The 17449-nt window shown below is 38.9% G+C and overlaps 2 protein-coding genes across 3 annotated transcripts in view; both read left to right on the top strand.

Moving 5' to 3' along the window:
* ROPN1 (rhophilin associated tail protein 1) overlaps nucleotides 1–17449 on the top strand; it is an 89939-nt gene that overhangs the window by 55848 nt on the left and 16642 nt on the right. The gene's annotated exons all lie outside the window — the stretch shown is intronic.
* Nucleotides 12250–17220, top strand: LOC138285107 (uncharacterized). Of its 2 annotated transcripts, none has more exons than XR_011201521.1 (2): nucleotides 12250–13360; nucleotides 15441–17220. XR_011201521.1 is itself a non-coding variant. In XM_069224650.1 (2 exons), the coding sequence occupies exons 1-2, from the start codon at nucleotides 13767–13769 to the stop codon at nucleotides 15550–15552; spliced, it is 1260 nt and encodes a 419-aa protein (XP_069080751.1). In that variant the 5' UTR covers nucleotides 13374–13766; the 3' UTR covers nucleotides 15553–17220. The 2 variants fall into 2 exon arrangements, 1 of the variants encoding a protein (XP_069080751.1); XM_069224650.1 differs by lacking the exon at nucleotides 12250–13360 and adding an exon at nucleotides 13374–14914.

The raw sequence follows: 17449 nt of genomic DNA on the forward strand, positions 1-17449 counted from the left end.
CCAATTGCCAAACTCTTTTTCAATGCAAATCTTTCCTGTTTGTGGGTACAGGGAAAAATTCAATGTGCCTGTAGAAAGTCAACGTGTTTTATGTCATCCTTATGTACTGTTGTTGACTGCTGGGTCTTAAAACTCTAGCTGAGAATAATGTCTTGTTTACTGAGGCTCATTTGCAAAGCCCTAGTACAGAAACAAACAGTTTGAGGAATTCAAATGTGTTTATCATACCCTCTGCACATACACTCAGTGCTTGATGAAAACCTTTACAGCAATTCATTCTATCCAACAACACTTGATCACTTGAAACAATATGTAAAACAAGATGACTAAAGTGTAATTTCACTAATGCAATGTGCAACTACATTTTATGAAAACAGTGTCTGAATGTCCCTCCAAAATCTAATCAAATATCAGTAGGTATAAGAGTAATAATGACTAGTAAATAAAAATACAGCAAAGAAAAAATGCTCTCTTTCTAGGTAACAAAACTCGTTTGGTCACAAACAGCATATGAGTAAAACACACAAAGACTGGGATTGTATTTCCCATCCCAGCATTACCTTGTACATGGTGTCCCCAAAACTACCCCATACTTGCGGCATCTCCGCATTTTACTATAGGTTCTGCTAACAGGGATTTTGTAAAGATATACATGACTGCTGGTAATCCTGTCAGAGGACCGCTATAGCTAATTCTAGATTGTCATGCAAGTTATCCTTCTAGTCGTGCATTTTAGCAGAAATAACAGATCTTAGCTTGTTTCTCCTATGTACACACATCATCATACACTCACTTTGTATGTAGACTGGAGATCATTTATTGATCTTACATTTGATATCAGTCTCATTCATGAATTTTATTTTGCCTCATACGAGTAGAGCATTGAAACGAATTAGGAACATGTAGCAATATCCTGATAACATGATGTCAGTTGAGAAGAAATTAGATGTATATGACCTGTTGCTAGGGAAACAACGATTGCATTTGACCATGTGATGACAGAAATAATTCCCGATAGACTTTCAGGTGGATATGTCTCATCTTTCACAGCAGCAGACAGCCACTTTAAAACCAACAGCAGCTCCTTCACTTTTCCCCCTGATTTCTAGTTTGCACTTTTCCATTTCCTTGCTCTGCCCATCATCTCAGAATCAGAATACTGGGTTCTCAGTCATCACTTCTCTGCAGATGTTCCTTCCTTAATGGACAGATCTTCACAAGGTTACAAACCTTAGCCCAAGGTAAGGCATGTCAAGGTTTCCAAATTGTAATTCCTCACTCGTTTGTTTTTACAAAGCTATATAACGTAGACTCATTCAATATTAATGGCAACTTTGTTATGTCATTGATACATTTTTTAAATCAATATTATGATGACAGCACTTTAACATAGTAACTAATACAGAAAATGAAAACAAATCTAAGCATTCCTTCTTAACAAATCAGGCGTTTTGTTCTCTAAAAGTCTTGGCAGGGAGCATGTGCTGAGAACGTTTGTTTTTACAGTTGATGGTGTAGGGTAGAGGCTGGCAAAGCACAAGCTTGCTATATTGCACTATGCATTATCTATTTTCAATATATTAAATATGACGTAAACCTGGTCCAGATTTCTGATTATAAGACCCTTCATATGTCTAGATTTTCTATGTAGGATTTAACCAGTCAAGCAGGATAGCAGGGACATCAAGAATCTTGATAATAAGATAGCATTAGAGACAGGAAATATCACTCCCAAGAATCTGAGCACAGGGGTAAGGAGAAATAGAGCAGTTTATGCACTATAATATAAATGTAACTGCATAACAGTTCTGGAATTTAATGTAACTATTACATTTGCTTATGATTATAGAGTTTCAATTAAATTTTCAGTACAAATAACGAACCATAGAATGTTATCATTTATAATATATTGCCTCAACAGCAGATCTCATTGCAATCAAAATTATGCCCTGCGTTTACCAATCTGTAGCAATGATCATAACATTTTATTTTATTGTACTAATATTTGTGTATCACTTCTGAAACCCTTGCAAGGCTTCAAACACTTTCTGGTGACTCCCATTGCATTACTCATCTAGTGCTTTACATCGTTGGCGAGATCAGAAGCCTTCAAATGTTTGTTTTGGGCCCTAGCCGTCCTTAATGTGAATCATAAACACACATATATTTCCCAGCATTCAGTTACAATATAATTAGCAAATACCATTCTTTATTTGATCACAGTTTAAACAAAACATAAAACATTTTATATACTAGAACCCAATAATAATAATATGAAACAATGGACAAAATTATTGTGGAAACATTTACAATTTTTACTGGGGAAACAGTAGTGCAATGAATAAGGCATTTTATAACAGTGCGACATGATTAATGAGGAAAAAGAAAAGTAAGCAATATTAATGCAATTCTGGGAATTGCTCAATGAATCCTATGTAGCAGGTTAAAACTCTCAATACGTTCCTTGACAATAAGAAACAGGATTGTGATTATTAATATATTTTAAAATTGAAAACATGAAACAATTCACACCTAAACATGGCATTTAATGTAGTTCTATAGTATGTTTAGTTCTGGACATAGATGCACTTGAAAAATGATGAGATACCCATTCTATATAAGGATGCCTTACCAAATCGAGGAGTAATTAAGCTGGTTTTGATACCTAATGCTCTTCCCACAGAGTGCTAAAGCCTGAAGGAACAGAGACAATCCCTTTCCCAGAGGTTACATGACAGGAGCAGCTGAAGACGGTGGCCGTGAGGAGACTAATATTACAAATGCACAAACCTGTTTCATAAAGAATACTATGGGGGTCATTGCGAGTCTGGCTAATGCGGCAGTCCGAGCACCACATTACAGGGAACCGCCAGCTCCACCAGGATTGAAGATCCCAGCGGTCTGGAGGTGGTGGCGGTCCTAATCCACCCTGATCCCCTTTTCCACCAGCGGTTTCATGGCGGTACCACCACCAGGAAAATGCTGGTGGAGAACAGAAGCACTTGGCATGGGCAGTGCATGGGCCCCCCGGCCAGCACCCTCGCAATGTTCACTGCCTGCTTTTCAGACAGTGAACATTGCGTGGGTGCTGGCGCACCTTGCAGGCTACAGCATTGCCGCAGGCTCGATTACGAGCAGGAGACAATGCTGTAGCCTGTTTCCCACTCGGTCAGTGGGCGGAAACTCAGGTTTCTGCCTGCTGACCTAGCGGGAAACTCTTAATGGGGCTGGTGGGGAGGTAGCCTGTGCGACGGCAACCTCCCCGTCGGAGTTTCGGTGGACGGTAAAAACTGTCTGCCAAACTCATAATGACCCCCTGTCTGTTAAGTGTCAGACACTAGTGAAGGCTAGCATGTAGAAGAGTTTGCTTAGTCATTTGACTCTATAAAACAGAGGCAGGTGCAGATGTGATTGAAGAAGAGTGCAGCTGATGTAGTGCGTCGCAACCGAACTCCTAAACTTCATAGATAGTGACAACATTTGTAGTACTGTATATAAGGTTTTTAAGATTGTTCACCAGTCCTGAGAATATCTTGGTGCCTGTAAGTGTAATTACGGGTTATGAAGGAGGTATTTGGACAAAATATCGGGTCATAAATATCGAGTGACACTAATATCTGTTTTTCAGTATTGTTTCATAGACATATCGTGATGCAGGAATATCGTTGATGAAAATATAGATTTTTTAAGGTAAGTAATATTGTTTTTAGGAATATCGTTGTTATTAATATCGTTTAGAATAATGTAGTTGTAAAAGATATCAATTGTTATTATCTTTAACTTTTTAAATAATATTTTAATAGAATATGTTATATAATATTTGTGTAATTGTTGTTAATGTTTTTAAATATAGTTTGTAATTTTAAGTTATTTATAATTTTAATTGAATTGTTAATAGTAATTTATAGTAATTTAGTGGGTTGTGAGGCTTGTAGGGGTACAGAGTGGGAAGTCAGTTAAGTATAATTAATTAATAATTCAGTTTTAATTAATATTAATGATTGAATTGATAGTTAATTATGTAAATTGTGTAAAAACAATTTTAAAGTTATATTTTAGGTGATGGTTGTTGGGTTTGTAGAGGCATAGGGTGGGAAGTTAATTAAGTAAAAATTGATTATTGTTCATTATTCATTTATTATTAATTTATTAATAATTATTTAACTGATGAATAATTATGGAACTTGTCTAATTATTATATTTTAAAGTTATTTTTTAAGTGTGGGTTGTTGCGTTTGTAGGGGTATAGGGTGGGAAGTTAATTAAGCAATAATTGATTAATAATTGTTAATTGATTTATTATTACTATTTAATTGATAATTAACTATGTAAATACTGTAATTAATATATTTTTAAAGTTATATTTTAGTTTTGGTTTGTTGGGTTTGTAGGGATATAGTGTAGGGAGGTAATTAAGTACATATTGCATTTTAATGAATTATTTATATCAAATTATAATGTGTAATTGGTTTATAATTATGTACATTATTTACTAAATATATATTTTATGGTATATATTAAGTGTGTGTTGTGTTTTTAGGGGAATGGTGTGGGAAGTAATTTAAGTAACGGTTAATCAGCAATTAATTATTCATTTGCTATTAATTATTGTATTTATTACCTAATATGTAAATTGTGTTATTTTTTTAAATTTATTTGTAATTTAAACTTGGGCTTCTAGGTATGTGGGAGCATAGTGTTGGAATTCAATTAGGTAATTAATTAATAGCATTTTTATTTGATATTACTTTTAAAAATAATTATAATTATGTGAACGATTCAATTGTTTTTTAAAATGTATATATATGACTTTTATATTAATAGTGTATATATTTGTATTCAATTAACATACATGTATTGTGTTTGAAGTGAAGTACTTTCTCTACTGCTGCATAGACTGAAGTGGGAATAGTAACTTTTACCCCTCTTGAGCCCAAAGCTTTCCCTACGGTTGCACTGACTGGAGTGGGAATACTAAATTTTACCCCTGCTAGGTCAAACGCTTTCCCTACTGTTGCAACGACTGGAGTGGGAATAGTAAATTTTACTCCTACTGAGTCCAATGCTTTTCCTACTGTTGCACCAACTGGAGAGGGAATAGTAAATGTTATCCATCCTGACTCCAACGCTTTCCCTGCTGTTGCACCTATTGGAATGGGAATAATACATTTTAGCCATCCTGAGACCATTGTTTTCCCTACTGTTGCTCAGATTGGAGTGGGAATAGTAAATTTTACCCCTCCGAAGTCTAACACTTTCCCTACTCTTGCACCGAGTTGAGTGGGAATAGTATATCATTTCTAAAATGTAATAGTTTTGTTAATATTGTTTAAATATATATTATTAATATGTGTTTGCGTATTTAGTTTTTTATTTTTCTATATAGAAATGTGTTATTTTTTAAGATTGTTTTTTAAATGTATTTTTTCTATTGTTTACGTTTTATGTATAGTAAAATGTTTTACTAGTTTTTTCAAGTATATTTGTCATAGTTATTATTTTTATATATATATATATATAGCCAAAATTCTCCAACTCTAAGCGCTCCATATTTTGCAGAGTAAAGAGATTTACTGGCAATTAGTTTGTGTATGAAAAAAGACTTTTATATCAATGGCTTTTCTTAGAGATATAATGATTTCAATTTATACATACCATGTAATATATTCATCTTATGTATTTTGCCCACTTGGGCTTAATAAGTCAAAAATATGTGCAATAACTGTTCCAATATGGCCATAACCTTTTTTGTTCCTCATGGTAATGTGTAACGGAACTGTGACATTAAGTTTGGGGTATAGGTGGATGGCAGATTGAACTCTCTTCACAGTAATATTCAGCCCACTTGGGCAAGAATAAAATGTGGAGGGATGCTGTTTGAACTGCCATCGCTATTATGAAGTTGCCAAAGTTGCCATTCAAAGATGGCTGCAAGTGTTTTTGTCTCTGCTTCGATAACAATGTTCTGTAGTTTGTTTTCAATGTCGATTGGGGTGTGAAGCACTGTAATATAACAGAAACTGTCGTAGTGTATGCTGCCTGTGATCAAGGAAACTTTGTTTCCGAAACGCGTTGGGTGTTGTGTGTGCCATTAAATATTCATATCAGCAATCATTACATGACTGGGACTTTCTCTTTACTCTGCGAAATATGGAGCGCTACAAGTTGGATGATTTTGGCTGTATTTTGAGGGGGTCACTACCCCGTCCCGGTCTGCCGCGTTATGGAATAAGGACTTAGCTGCTTTCAGCTGACGGATGTACCTATATATATATATATATATATATATATATATATATATATATATATATATATATTCACACACACACACACACACATATCTATACTTATATATATATATATATATATACACACACACACATATATATATGTATTCATATATATATATATGTGTATTGCCACAGATTCCAACACTCCGCAACTCTGCAGCGTACCAGACAATCAGTTTAATCAGTGTCCTCACATTAGTCAAGCACCCAGGTGACACACCCAATGCAGTTTGGCATGCAATGCCTTGCTCACAGTAGCACATTGTGGAGTTCTTGTATTTTTGTCCGGACACTTCAGAATCTGTGGCAAGTAAAACATGTCGGGAGCATGACCCACACATGAACCACCATTGTATGGTCTGGGCAGCATCAAGGCCTAATGTGGATCTTCATATATATTTATATATACCTGTTATAATAGCACATTAAAAATAGAGAATCATAATATAAATTAAAATGAATATGTTTAAATATAGTGTTACATTATACATGCATACATAAACATACTCACATAAATATATATGTGGGTGTGTGTTTACATAAGTATATGTTTATATATATCTTTAAATAGCATTTAAAAATATTTAAATAACAATATATTAATTTTATAACTAAAAATATTTCATTTTTTAAAACTATATATATTAAAAAATGATATTTTGTATGTATTTTTTCGATTGTAGTGTAAAACGTATTTTTTTCTATATTTTTGTATTTACCTTTATATGTATTAAAAAACAATATTTTTGTGATCAATATTTTTGGCACAATATTTTGGTAGCATGATATTTATGGTTTTGATATTATGTCTGTGAACCGCAAAGGAAGCTTAACATAGTCAGATGAACGGTAAGTCAAATGGATGCTCAGATACTGCTCTTCGTTAGTACTTCTGGTTAAGACCTGCTCAATGGATTAGGCCTGTCCAATGGCGCTGCCTACTACCAAGGATTAATGATGATGTGTGGCTCATGGTCACAGGAGTTCTTGTTTAACTGCTGAAGCTAATTTTAGAGCACACAACACACCACATAATTAGAATCACCCACTGTGTTCTCTTGACAGCTTTTTCTTTTGTTTCTGTGTTGTTGTCAAATTGGCATCTTGAGCATGGAGGACGGCACGGGTTATGGCGTCTATTTTATGTGTTGCTAACCACAACTGCCAAATTTCAGTGGTTTTGCACATTAGAGCCAGAACCATAAGTCAGTTTTCACCTGTAGATTTTTCAGTGAATTTTATTGTTTCTTCATTACATACTTAGGGCCCCGATTACGAGTTTGGCGGTCAGAAAACCCGACCACCAGACCCGTGGTGAGGAGACCACTACGGAGCTGGCGGTCTCTCCATGGGTCCCATTAACAGTTTTCCACTGGGCTGACCAGCGGAAACCAAGGTTTCCGCCGATCAGCCCAGGGGAAAACATGCAGCGACATTGGACTCGGCTCCACATGGCTGAGTCTAATGCCAGTGCACAGGGGCACCCCATAGCACCCTCGGAATGCGCAGTGTCTGCACAGCAGACACTGCATGTTCCAATGGTGCTGGGGAGGAGGGCCCCTGCACTTGTTCTCCGCCAGCCTTTTCATGGCGGTTGAACCACCATGAAAAGGCTGGCAGAGGACATGGTTGTAATGAGAACAGCGGCTCTGTAGCTGATTACAACCACAGCCGCAGAGACGGTGGTCTTTTGGCAGCACCGACTGCCAATCTTGTAATATGGCGGTTGGACCACCACACCTGCGGTGGTCTGACCTCCACTGCGAGTCTGCAGATCTTCTGATCGCCAAACTCCTAATCGGGCCTCGATTTTCCAAACTGTGCAGTGAGCACTGGGGTTTGGCCCAGTGCATGGCATTTGTAAGGTCCTGTGTCCAACTCAATGCAGGCGGCCAACCCTCGCTGCTCACGGCCATAGGCTATGTGCAGTGGGTGTTGGTCACAGCGCCTGGCCTACAGTCAAGTTCTGCGCCCAAACGATGTGGACAGACAACCCTGTGGATGGAAATGCAAGCAAGTTGCCCATGCTTCCTGTATTCTTTGTGTTTTTCCCCCTTTTTTTTAAATTGGAACAGAGCAGTATGTGTGTATATCATGAAAATGTGTGTATATATACATATTGGAGATAATTACTGAGGAGAAGTCTGTCATAATAACCATTATAAGCAGAGGTAGGATCCCATACTATAAAATGTATTGTGAGTCTGTTGTGCAAGGCCTTTCTGTGGTGGTAGCTTCATATTATAGAGGTAAAACTAGTGTTGCCACCTCGGAATAGGGTGGCAGTGTACTGGATGCAAGATAATAATTAACTGGATCAATATGGGTGAGCATTAATGGCGTTGCACACATAGATCACACGACTTAGTATATAGCATTGCACATTTTTTCACCACTCTACCTCTGTGTACTGAGGAATACACCTTGCCTAGTGATGAGCATATGCACGGGTTTGACCCTCCTTATAAATGGCATGCTGCAAGCGTTCTCTTGCATAGCTGTAGGCAGACCTTGAAAGGTGACACCCTTCAATACGTATTCACTAAATCAAACACACACATATGATAGTAACAGTTTGACACAAGTGTGGGTGGTACTCACATTCAAATGAAAATCTGTCCAGAACACACACACACACGGAGTGCGTAGTAACAGTGGTTCTTGTTCAATGTTAAAAAGGCACAACACCGGCCAGACATTCTGGGTAATACAGAAGATATCAGAGGCCCTTAAGTTCGTCATTGCTATCAACTAAGGAGCCGGACATACACAACAATTGGTTCAAATAGTATTGCACATATAGACACACACATACATACACACTCACACTGAGCATACCATGACCTTTAGCCTAACTCACCTCTGATGTGGATGTTCCTCCACAGGCCACACCATCCCACTTTCCAGGTCCACTGGTTAATGCATCACACGTATCTATGAACCTCCATGTAGGAGGAGAAAATGGGCATCTATTCATCATGAACTGTAAGTCATGCAAACCATCATCAGTAAGGGCACTCATCTAGAAATCTACACCAGATACAGAGAGACAGTCTTCTACACACCAGGCTACTTTGGAAGACCTCTAGAGCACAAGGTCACATTCCCACTCTCACTTATGCGGCAATACCACACTCCAGCACTGTCAAAGATAACAGCCATTACCGGTGAAAACAAAGTATTTTTTCAATTATGTCTACTAATGTTAATAGCAAGTAGAACGTTTTTCAACTCCACGTTTTTTCCTTGTGTATGTTGTGTTTACAGTTTTGTGCATCTGGCTTATGTATGAATTTGATCAAACCTTGTTTACTGGGAATAAAAAAAGGTGCATCTCAGGACATTAGTACACTAGTGAAAAAATGTATCTCCATTTTTGTCTAAGGAAAAGCCGTTTCAAATAAACTATGCACTCTGAATACTTAGATAACTTTGAAATAGAAAGAAGTCAAAGCAACATAAACACAAAGCTCACTACTGTCAAGCCTGAATATGAAATCAGAATTTGTGTACTTTTAAAGATGCTAAGCTCTTCATTGATGACAGGATAGTTGTATTTGTGAAATAGATATGAAGTTGACATTCTAAATCATAATTCATAATGATCCTGGAATGTTTGTTGCTGATCTTGGTTCCTTGGTGCCAGAAAGAGCTTACTGGTATGGTTATCATTTTTTACTTCTGTAAAGGTATTTCATACTCTGCATCTAAAAAGCTTTTCACTATCTCATTTTGACTGCTATTGAGGCCTGAGTATGTAAACGATCTGCTTTCTCATCCTGCAAGATCTCTGTAAATTGGCTGATAGAACTGATGTATGAACCGTTTCATCTTCAAAACCCTCTGTGAAATGAACGTGTGGATATAAGGTGATTAGTCCTGGTTTATGCAGAAGTATTTCTCAACACTTTATGAGTTCTGCGACCATGCTTTTGAAGAACAAGGCTATGTTTAAGGCAGTATCCTAGCTAGCCTCTGGAATATCCTGATGTGCAATTGTTGTGTATGGCTTCATTTGAAAGCCACTCTCTCTAACATAGGATTTGAAACCTGTTTATTTACAGTTCAGACATCACAGTACTAAAAAAAATAACGTTATTTTTATTCGTTCTGACCTGGGAGCAGAATTGGTTTTTTTTAAGGTGATCCACCGCCCCCCACAGGCTTCTGGGGAACCAGGAGAGGATGTAAAATGGGGTGGTGGTGGTGGTCTGCTACTATCCCACATTTTCCTCTCTCTTGTCACTGCAGATTTGGGGGTGGGGTGCCTGTGGTGCTCTTGCGCCACCTCCCCATCAGCCTCACATGTCTGCAGACCCTTGGCTGGCAGGGAATTGTGGTCTATGTTCGCAGTGGCTGGCCCAGTGTACCAGCTCTACATTCTCAGATTGAGAGCAAAGAGCGCAGAGAATTCTGGGGGAGCATTTGAGGACAACAGGTATATTCTTTGTAAACATTGGGATGACATCAGAGAGGGTGGTGGGGAGAGTGGCAGGAAATCGGGCATTTTTTGTATTTTGGTCCATGGAGGGTGAATGGGTTAATATGCCACGTGGCAAGGTAATTATTTCGAATATCTGAGTGGAGTGGGACAAAAGCAATGTGTCGTGATTTGCAGGTCTCACAAAGTATGTATTATTTTTAAAAGTACAGCTAGAAGAACGAGGGCTGAAAAAATGCTGTGCATTTTCCTTCTACGCCTGTGCAGCTGTTAAGTGAGATCAGATGAGCAGCGAAATTTGATTTTGAGAGGGTGGAGAGACATACACGGGATAACATTGTAGAAGAGTAGCTGGCATGAATATGTGGTTTTCCTCCTTGAGAATGCAAGTGATATCACAGCTAACTCGAGCTTCGCTCTGCTTATTTGATTTTACTTTGAACCTCTCAATGAAAACAACTCTGTTACTGACAGTTACCGACCTAATTTTATTAATACTTGCCACAAAAGACCATATAACAAAGAAAGTTTAAAAGCCTGATAGATTTCAATTTGGTTATTTAGCATTAGTTTCTTATAAACTATGAATTCAAGTTTACATACAATCTGTGTCTCTAAAGGTAGCCACATTTAGTACTTATCAAATGAGATGGCAGTTTCAACTATTTCGTCCTACAATATGTTCTGAGCTGTATAAATCCAGGGCTGAGAGACAGAGGAGTATATAGGGAAGATCAACTTCCTAATCACTGCCACCATCGACGTGGAAATATTCCACTTACTAGAACAGTTGGTATACGTGTGTCAGATAGCGTGCAAGAGCTGTGAGATAGAAGGGGCAAGTGTAATTCAAGAATTAACTGCAAAGACTTTGCTGTTGAAACTCAGGGCCTCATTTTGAAGCTGCTTCTGCCACCGGTGTGTCACTTTTTTTGACGCACCAGCACCAGTGGCCCATATCTACAGGGCCACACGAAGCCACTTTGCGTGGCTTTTCATGGCCTTGTTTATATGGAGTAAGGCAATGCATCGCAAGTCGCTGCGTTGCCTTACTTCGCGTCAAAGAGGCATTCCAGGGGTGTTGCGGTAGGTGTTCCCACGCAACACCCATAGATTTTGACGCATTCCCAGGTTTACAAGATTTGGTAAACCTGGGAATGCGTTAAAAGCCTACGCCTCCACAGGGGTGGCGCAGCCAGGAGAAATACCTTTATTTGTCCTCGTTTTATTTTCTCTGTGTGCTGCACTATGCAGAGGAAAACGCCTCTCATGATTGTTTTTGTGCAGGTAGGTGCCTCTTCCTGCACAAAAACAAACATCCTTGCACCACATATACCGATGCACCGTGGTGAAGGGGTGCCTGTATTAGCACATGGCAGCCCATTGTGGGCATTCCTACCCTTTTCTTTTTATTCAGGACATCACACCAAGAATCCTTGTGGCACTGCCCTGCACCAAAACTTCACAAATGAGGCCACTGGTTTTATTAGAATTATTTGCATGTTGTCCCTGTGTCCTGCTATTTGATGGAGTTTTGTTTTGACCAATGACTTTGTGTTTCACCACTGCGCATATTAGTTGCTCAATGTTCACCAGTAGCACATGGTATGTTTTGTTCAGTTGAGCCGCCTATTGGCTTTGACATGGCATTAGCCATTACTTTCTGTATTCAGTTTAGCCGTCTATGGGCTTTGACATTGCATTAGTCATTACATTCTGTATTGTGCCTATTGGCTTTGACATGGCATTAGCCATTGCTTTCTGTATTCAGTTTAGCCGCCTATGGGCTTTGACATTGCATTAGTCATTACATTCTGTATTCTGCCTATTGGCTTTGACATGCTGTATCCAGTCTAGCCGCCTATTGGCTTTGACATTGCATGCCTATTGACTTTGACATGATGTATTCAATTTAGCTGCCTATTGACTTTGACATGCTATTAGATATTCTGCCTATTGGCTTTGACATGATATCATATATTACATTTTGTATTCAGCTTAACTGCCTATTGGCTTTGACATGATATTATACATTGCATTTTATATTCAGCTCAGCTGCCTATGGGCTTTGACATGATATAAGACATTGCATTTTGTATTCAGCTTAGATGCCTATTGGCTTTGACATGACACTAGACATTGCATTTGATATTTAGGTTAGCTGCCTATTGCCTTTAACATGACATTGCATTTGATATTTAGGTTAGCTGCCCATTGCCTTTAACGTGGAGTTAGACATTGCAGTTGAGAATAGTTCTGTATTTTTCCAAGCTGTGTTTTTGCACCAGAGAACCAAGATGTTTTGCTCTCACAGTAGACTAGACCTGATAAGAGAGAGTACATGGGCGTTGTTTCTCTTCCCTTGAGCTTGGGAACAGGAGTAGTCTTGGAGACCTGGCCAGTCTCCAAAGGGCTTGCTCAGTTTCCCAGGTCTGAGAGGAGGGGGCACACCTTTGTAACGAAGGTAACAGGCTGCAGAGAGTCAGATTCGAATCTGCCGGACCTCGTGCTGGAGCTTGGCGCCAGTTGCCAGCATCCCGTGTGGGTAGATGACACTCTTTCTCGCGGCTGACAGGGGTCCTCAGCTTGCAGACCTTAGAAAGATGTAGCTGTAAATAGTTCCCACACGGTGAAGTATTTGTTTTGCTTTGCATTCAATATCTTATAAATATAACCTGCTGTGTATATTGCAAACTGATATATTTTGTTCGATTAACGCGGACTTGAAAGCTACTAATTCGTCATTCATTCATAAACATTGTGGTTGGGGAAGAATAAAATAACAATAAAAGTCTTCTTTGACCTCAGAAGTGCATTTCTGTTGTGTTATGTTAGTGCTTAGAAACTAAATAAGAGGAAAGCACTACAATTGGTACCTGGAGTCGTGGGGTCGGTCATTAAGAGGTGATTAAGAAGGGGTTTGACGAGTTAGTAGATTTCTAAGTGCACACTTTAAAAGTGTAATTGTTTTTTTGTTGTTTGGAGAATTACAGAAATTGTTTTCTGTTTGGAGAATCACAGTAGCACGGCAGACCATGTCTGAGAATACATGTGTTGATGAACTGCCTGATGGTGCTAAGAAAAACTGTGAATTGTTTTCTGTTTGGGGAATTACAGAAGAAAATGCATGTGTAGCTAAAAGGCCTGATAATGTTTTGAGAAATAATTCCTGTTGTATATATGTAGAAAACGTGTGTTTTGGAAGTAATGATGACAGAAAGGTCTGGATACCTTTATCTGCTTACAGAGAAATGCAGGAGAAATGTAGGAAGTTGGAACATGAAAATAGGAATTTACGTGAGCAAATTAGCCAGGATACGATCATTCAAAATTATGCTGAAAGTTATAAAAATGAAGAATCTTTCTTGTCCCATTCCAGTAATGAGGGGGTTAAGACAGCTCCGAGCTGCATTGAGTTTCCGTGTGAGCCAGGGTTTTTGGCAGCCAAAGTGCATTCCTTAACTGATAACAGGGACGAGAGACCAGAATGTGATTTACGAGTTACGTTGCAAAATGCACAAGTAAAACGAAGGATTTTAGAGCAAGACACCCCGAGTTTCATTAGCTTGTTTGATTTTTGGAAAAAGAATAGCCCTCATTTGAGAGAAATCCTAACACTTTTGTACATGGTCACTGTGAAAAATAATATGCAGCTGCGCGCTTGTGATTTGGCAAATGAAATAATGCAGACTTTAGGTTTCTGCGCAGTGCAAGAAGGAAATACTTATGTACATTTAAATCATGAACAAGGAAAGAAAATAGTGCCCCTAGCTAGAATCATACAATGGATCTGGTACTTGCAAGACAGGGCTAGAGTACCACAGATAAAAGAATTATCAATGAAATTGTGTGCACCATTTGAATTCGTGTCCACTGAAGATAAAAAGCATGTTTGTTTTACTAATGATTCATTGACTGAAATGTTGTTTTCTGGCACAGGAGAAGGAACAGCGTTGTATAATGTGTGTCAGATTTTAAAGCAAGAGCTACGTGAGATGTGTCATTTTTACGCTGATTTTTGGTTCTTGGATAATGTTTTAGCCACATGGCTTGTACCTAACTGGTTCAATTACCTTGCAGATGTTAATGAGAAAAATGCAGAGAGAGAAGTGTTCACCCAGAATTCTGCCTTAGTGGGGATGGCTATGTGGGTGCCCCAGAAATGTGAAAAGGCCACTTACAGGTGGGCAGAGATGAGAGAGATGCCCATTCCCCTAGATTTGATAAAAACTGTGCAGCACGCACAAAAGCAATCTGTCATGCAAGCAGTCACAGAGCAGGTGGGGAGAGGAAAGTTACCAGAACAGAAATGGCAAATTGATCAGGTTTTAGGGAGAGTGATTGCTGCAAATTACCAAGGAAAAATCGAAATTATGCTGATACCTAGAAAAGAATCTGATTCATTCATACAAATTGGAGACAGAATGGCCCAATTTGGCAAAAATGCAGTGAATGGAGGTTTGGTAAAGAAGGAGTCTGCCCCAGCCCTTCTGACAGTGCAAGAAAAGGGAAGCTGTGGTGCAGCAGATAAAAACCTCAGTACTGATGTGTGGGCTGAAGCCCCAAGTGACCCTCCAGAACCTGCAGAGAATATAACAAAGGGCCCCAAAAACGTCCTGCTGATTATAAAACAGGGAAAGAAAGAGGAAGGGTGCAGTTTAAATGAAAAATGTTATTTGCAAGAAAAGTCATACTTGTTTCTTTTGCAGATCCGACCACGTTTCGCCACTGTCCCTGAGTGCGCTGTGTGGTCCCCCTTCCGGTGTGTGCGTGTGGGGTCGGGGAAGGGACCGAACCCCCAACCTGAACCTGGCTGAGTAAAGTGCCAGCACCATGGATCCATTTTGCGCAAACTGCGCCTTCAGTTCAAGTTCAACTTGTTTGCTGTGTTTTTTTTTTTTTTTTTTCCCTCTCGTATGGAACTCTGACTTTTGCTTACCTTCCAGAAAACCTTTCAGGTGGACCGTGCACCTTTACATGAGCAGAACTCATGCCACATCAAATTGCTAACACTGTTGAATTAGAGACTCATTCAGAGAAAAAAAAAAAAAAAAAATTGCCCAGTCTTTTCTATGTAGATGTATCTGATGTGAAAGGTTATGAAATCAATGTGTTAATTCACTTCTATTGCTTTACAGGGATTGCTTTGATCATAATGTTTTTTTTGTGCTGATGTTTTTTTTGTTTTTTTGAAATATGAGATATGTGAAACAAAAATTCATTGGTCAAAGGGCGGAATGTCCTGCTATTTGATGGAGTTTTGTTTTGACCAATGACTTTGTGTTTCACCACTGCGCATATTAGTTGCTCAATGTTCACCAGTAGCACATGGTATGTTTTGTTCAGTTGAGCCGCCTATTGGCTTTGACATGGCATTAGCCATTACTTTCTGTATTCAGTTTAGCCGTCTATGGGCTTTGACATTGCATTAGTCATTACATTCTGTATTGTGCCTATTGGCTTTGACATGGCATTAGCCATTGCTTTCTGTATTCAGTTTAGCCGCCTATGGGCTTTGACATTGCATTAGTCATTACATTCTGTATTCTGCCTATTGGCTTTGACATGCTGTATCCAGTCTAGCCGCCTATTGGCTTTGACATTGCATGCCTATTGACTTTGACATGATGTATTCAATTTAGCTGCCTATTGACTTTGACATGCTATTAGATATTCTGCCTATTGGCTTTGACATGATATCATATATTACATTTTGTATTCAGCTTAACTGCCTATTGGCTTTGACATGATATTATACATTGCATTTTATATTCAGCTCAGCTGCCTATGGGCTTTGACATGATATAAGACATTGCATTTTGTATTCAGCTTAGATGCCTATTGGCTTTGACATGACACTAGACATTGCATTTGATATTTAGGTTAGCTGCCTATTGCCTTTAACATGACATTGCATTTGATATTTAGGTTAGCTGCCCATTGCCTTTAACGTGGAGTTAGACATTGCAGTTGAGAATAGTTCTGTATTTTTCCAAGCTGTGTTTTTGCACCAGAGAACCAAGATGTTTTGCTCTCACAGTAGACTAGACCTGATAAGAGAGAGTACATGGGCGTTGTTTCTCTTCCCTTGAGCTTGGGAACAGGAGTAGTCTTGGAGACCTGGCCAGTCTCCAAAGGGCTTGCTCAGTTTCCCAGGTCTGAGAGGAGGGGGCACACCTTTGTAACGAAGGTAACAGGCTGCAGAGAGTCAGATTCGAATCTGCCGGACCTCGTGCTGGAGCTTGGCGCCAGTTGCCAGCATCCCGTGTGGGTAGATGACACTCTTTCTCGCGGCTGACAGGGGTCCTCAGCTTGCAGACCTTAGAAAGATGTAGCTGTAAATAGTTCCCACACGGTGAAGTATTTGTTTTGCTTTGCATTCAATATCTTATAAATATAACCTGCTGTGTATATTGCAAACTGATATATTTTGTTCGATTAACGCGGACTTGAAAGCTACTAATTCGTCATTCATTCATAAACATTGTGGTTGGGGAAGAATAAAATAACAATAAAAGTCTTCTTTGACCTCAGAAGTGCATTTCTGTTGTGTTATGTTAGTGCTTAGAAACTAAATAAGAGGAAAGCACTACACCCTGGTACATCTAAGACTTAGAAGCTGATAAACAAGACTTTGAAGTGGAAGTACCACCAAAAGATTGGATACAAGATGCTGGTTCAAAGCACAGTGGTTTGTGGAGATGAAGTGCCCCACCGG

The sequence above is a fragment of the Pleurodeles waltl genome, chromosome 3_1 (assembly GCF_031143425.1).
Source record: "Pleurodeles waltl isolate 20211129_DDA chromosome 3_1, aPleWal1.hap1.20221129, whole genome shotgun sequence".
Taxonomy (NCBI): domain Eukaryota; kingdom Metazoa; phylum Chordata; class Amphibia; order Caudata; family Salamandridae; genus Pleurodeles; species Pleurodeles waltl.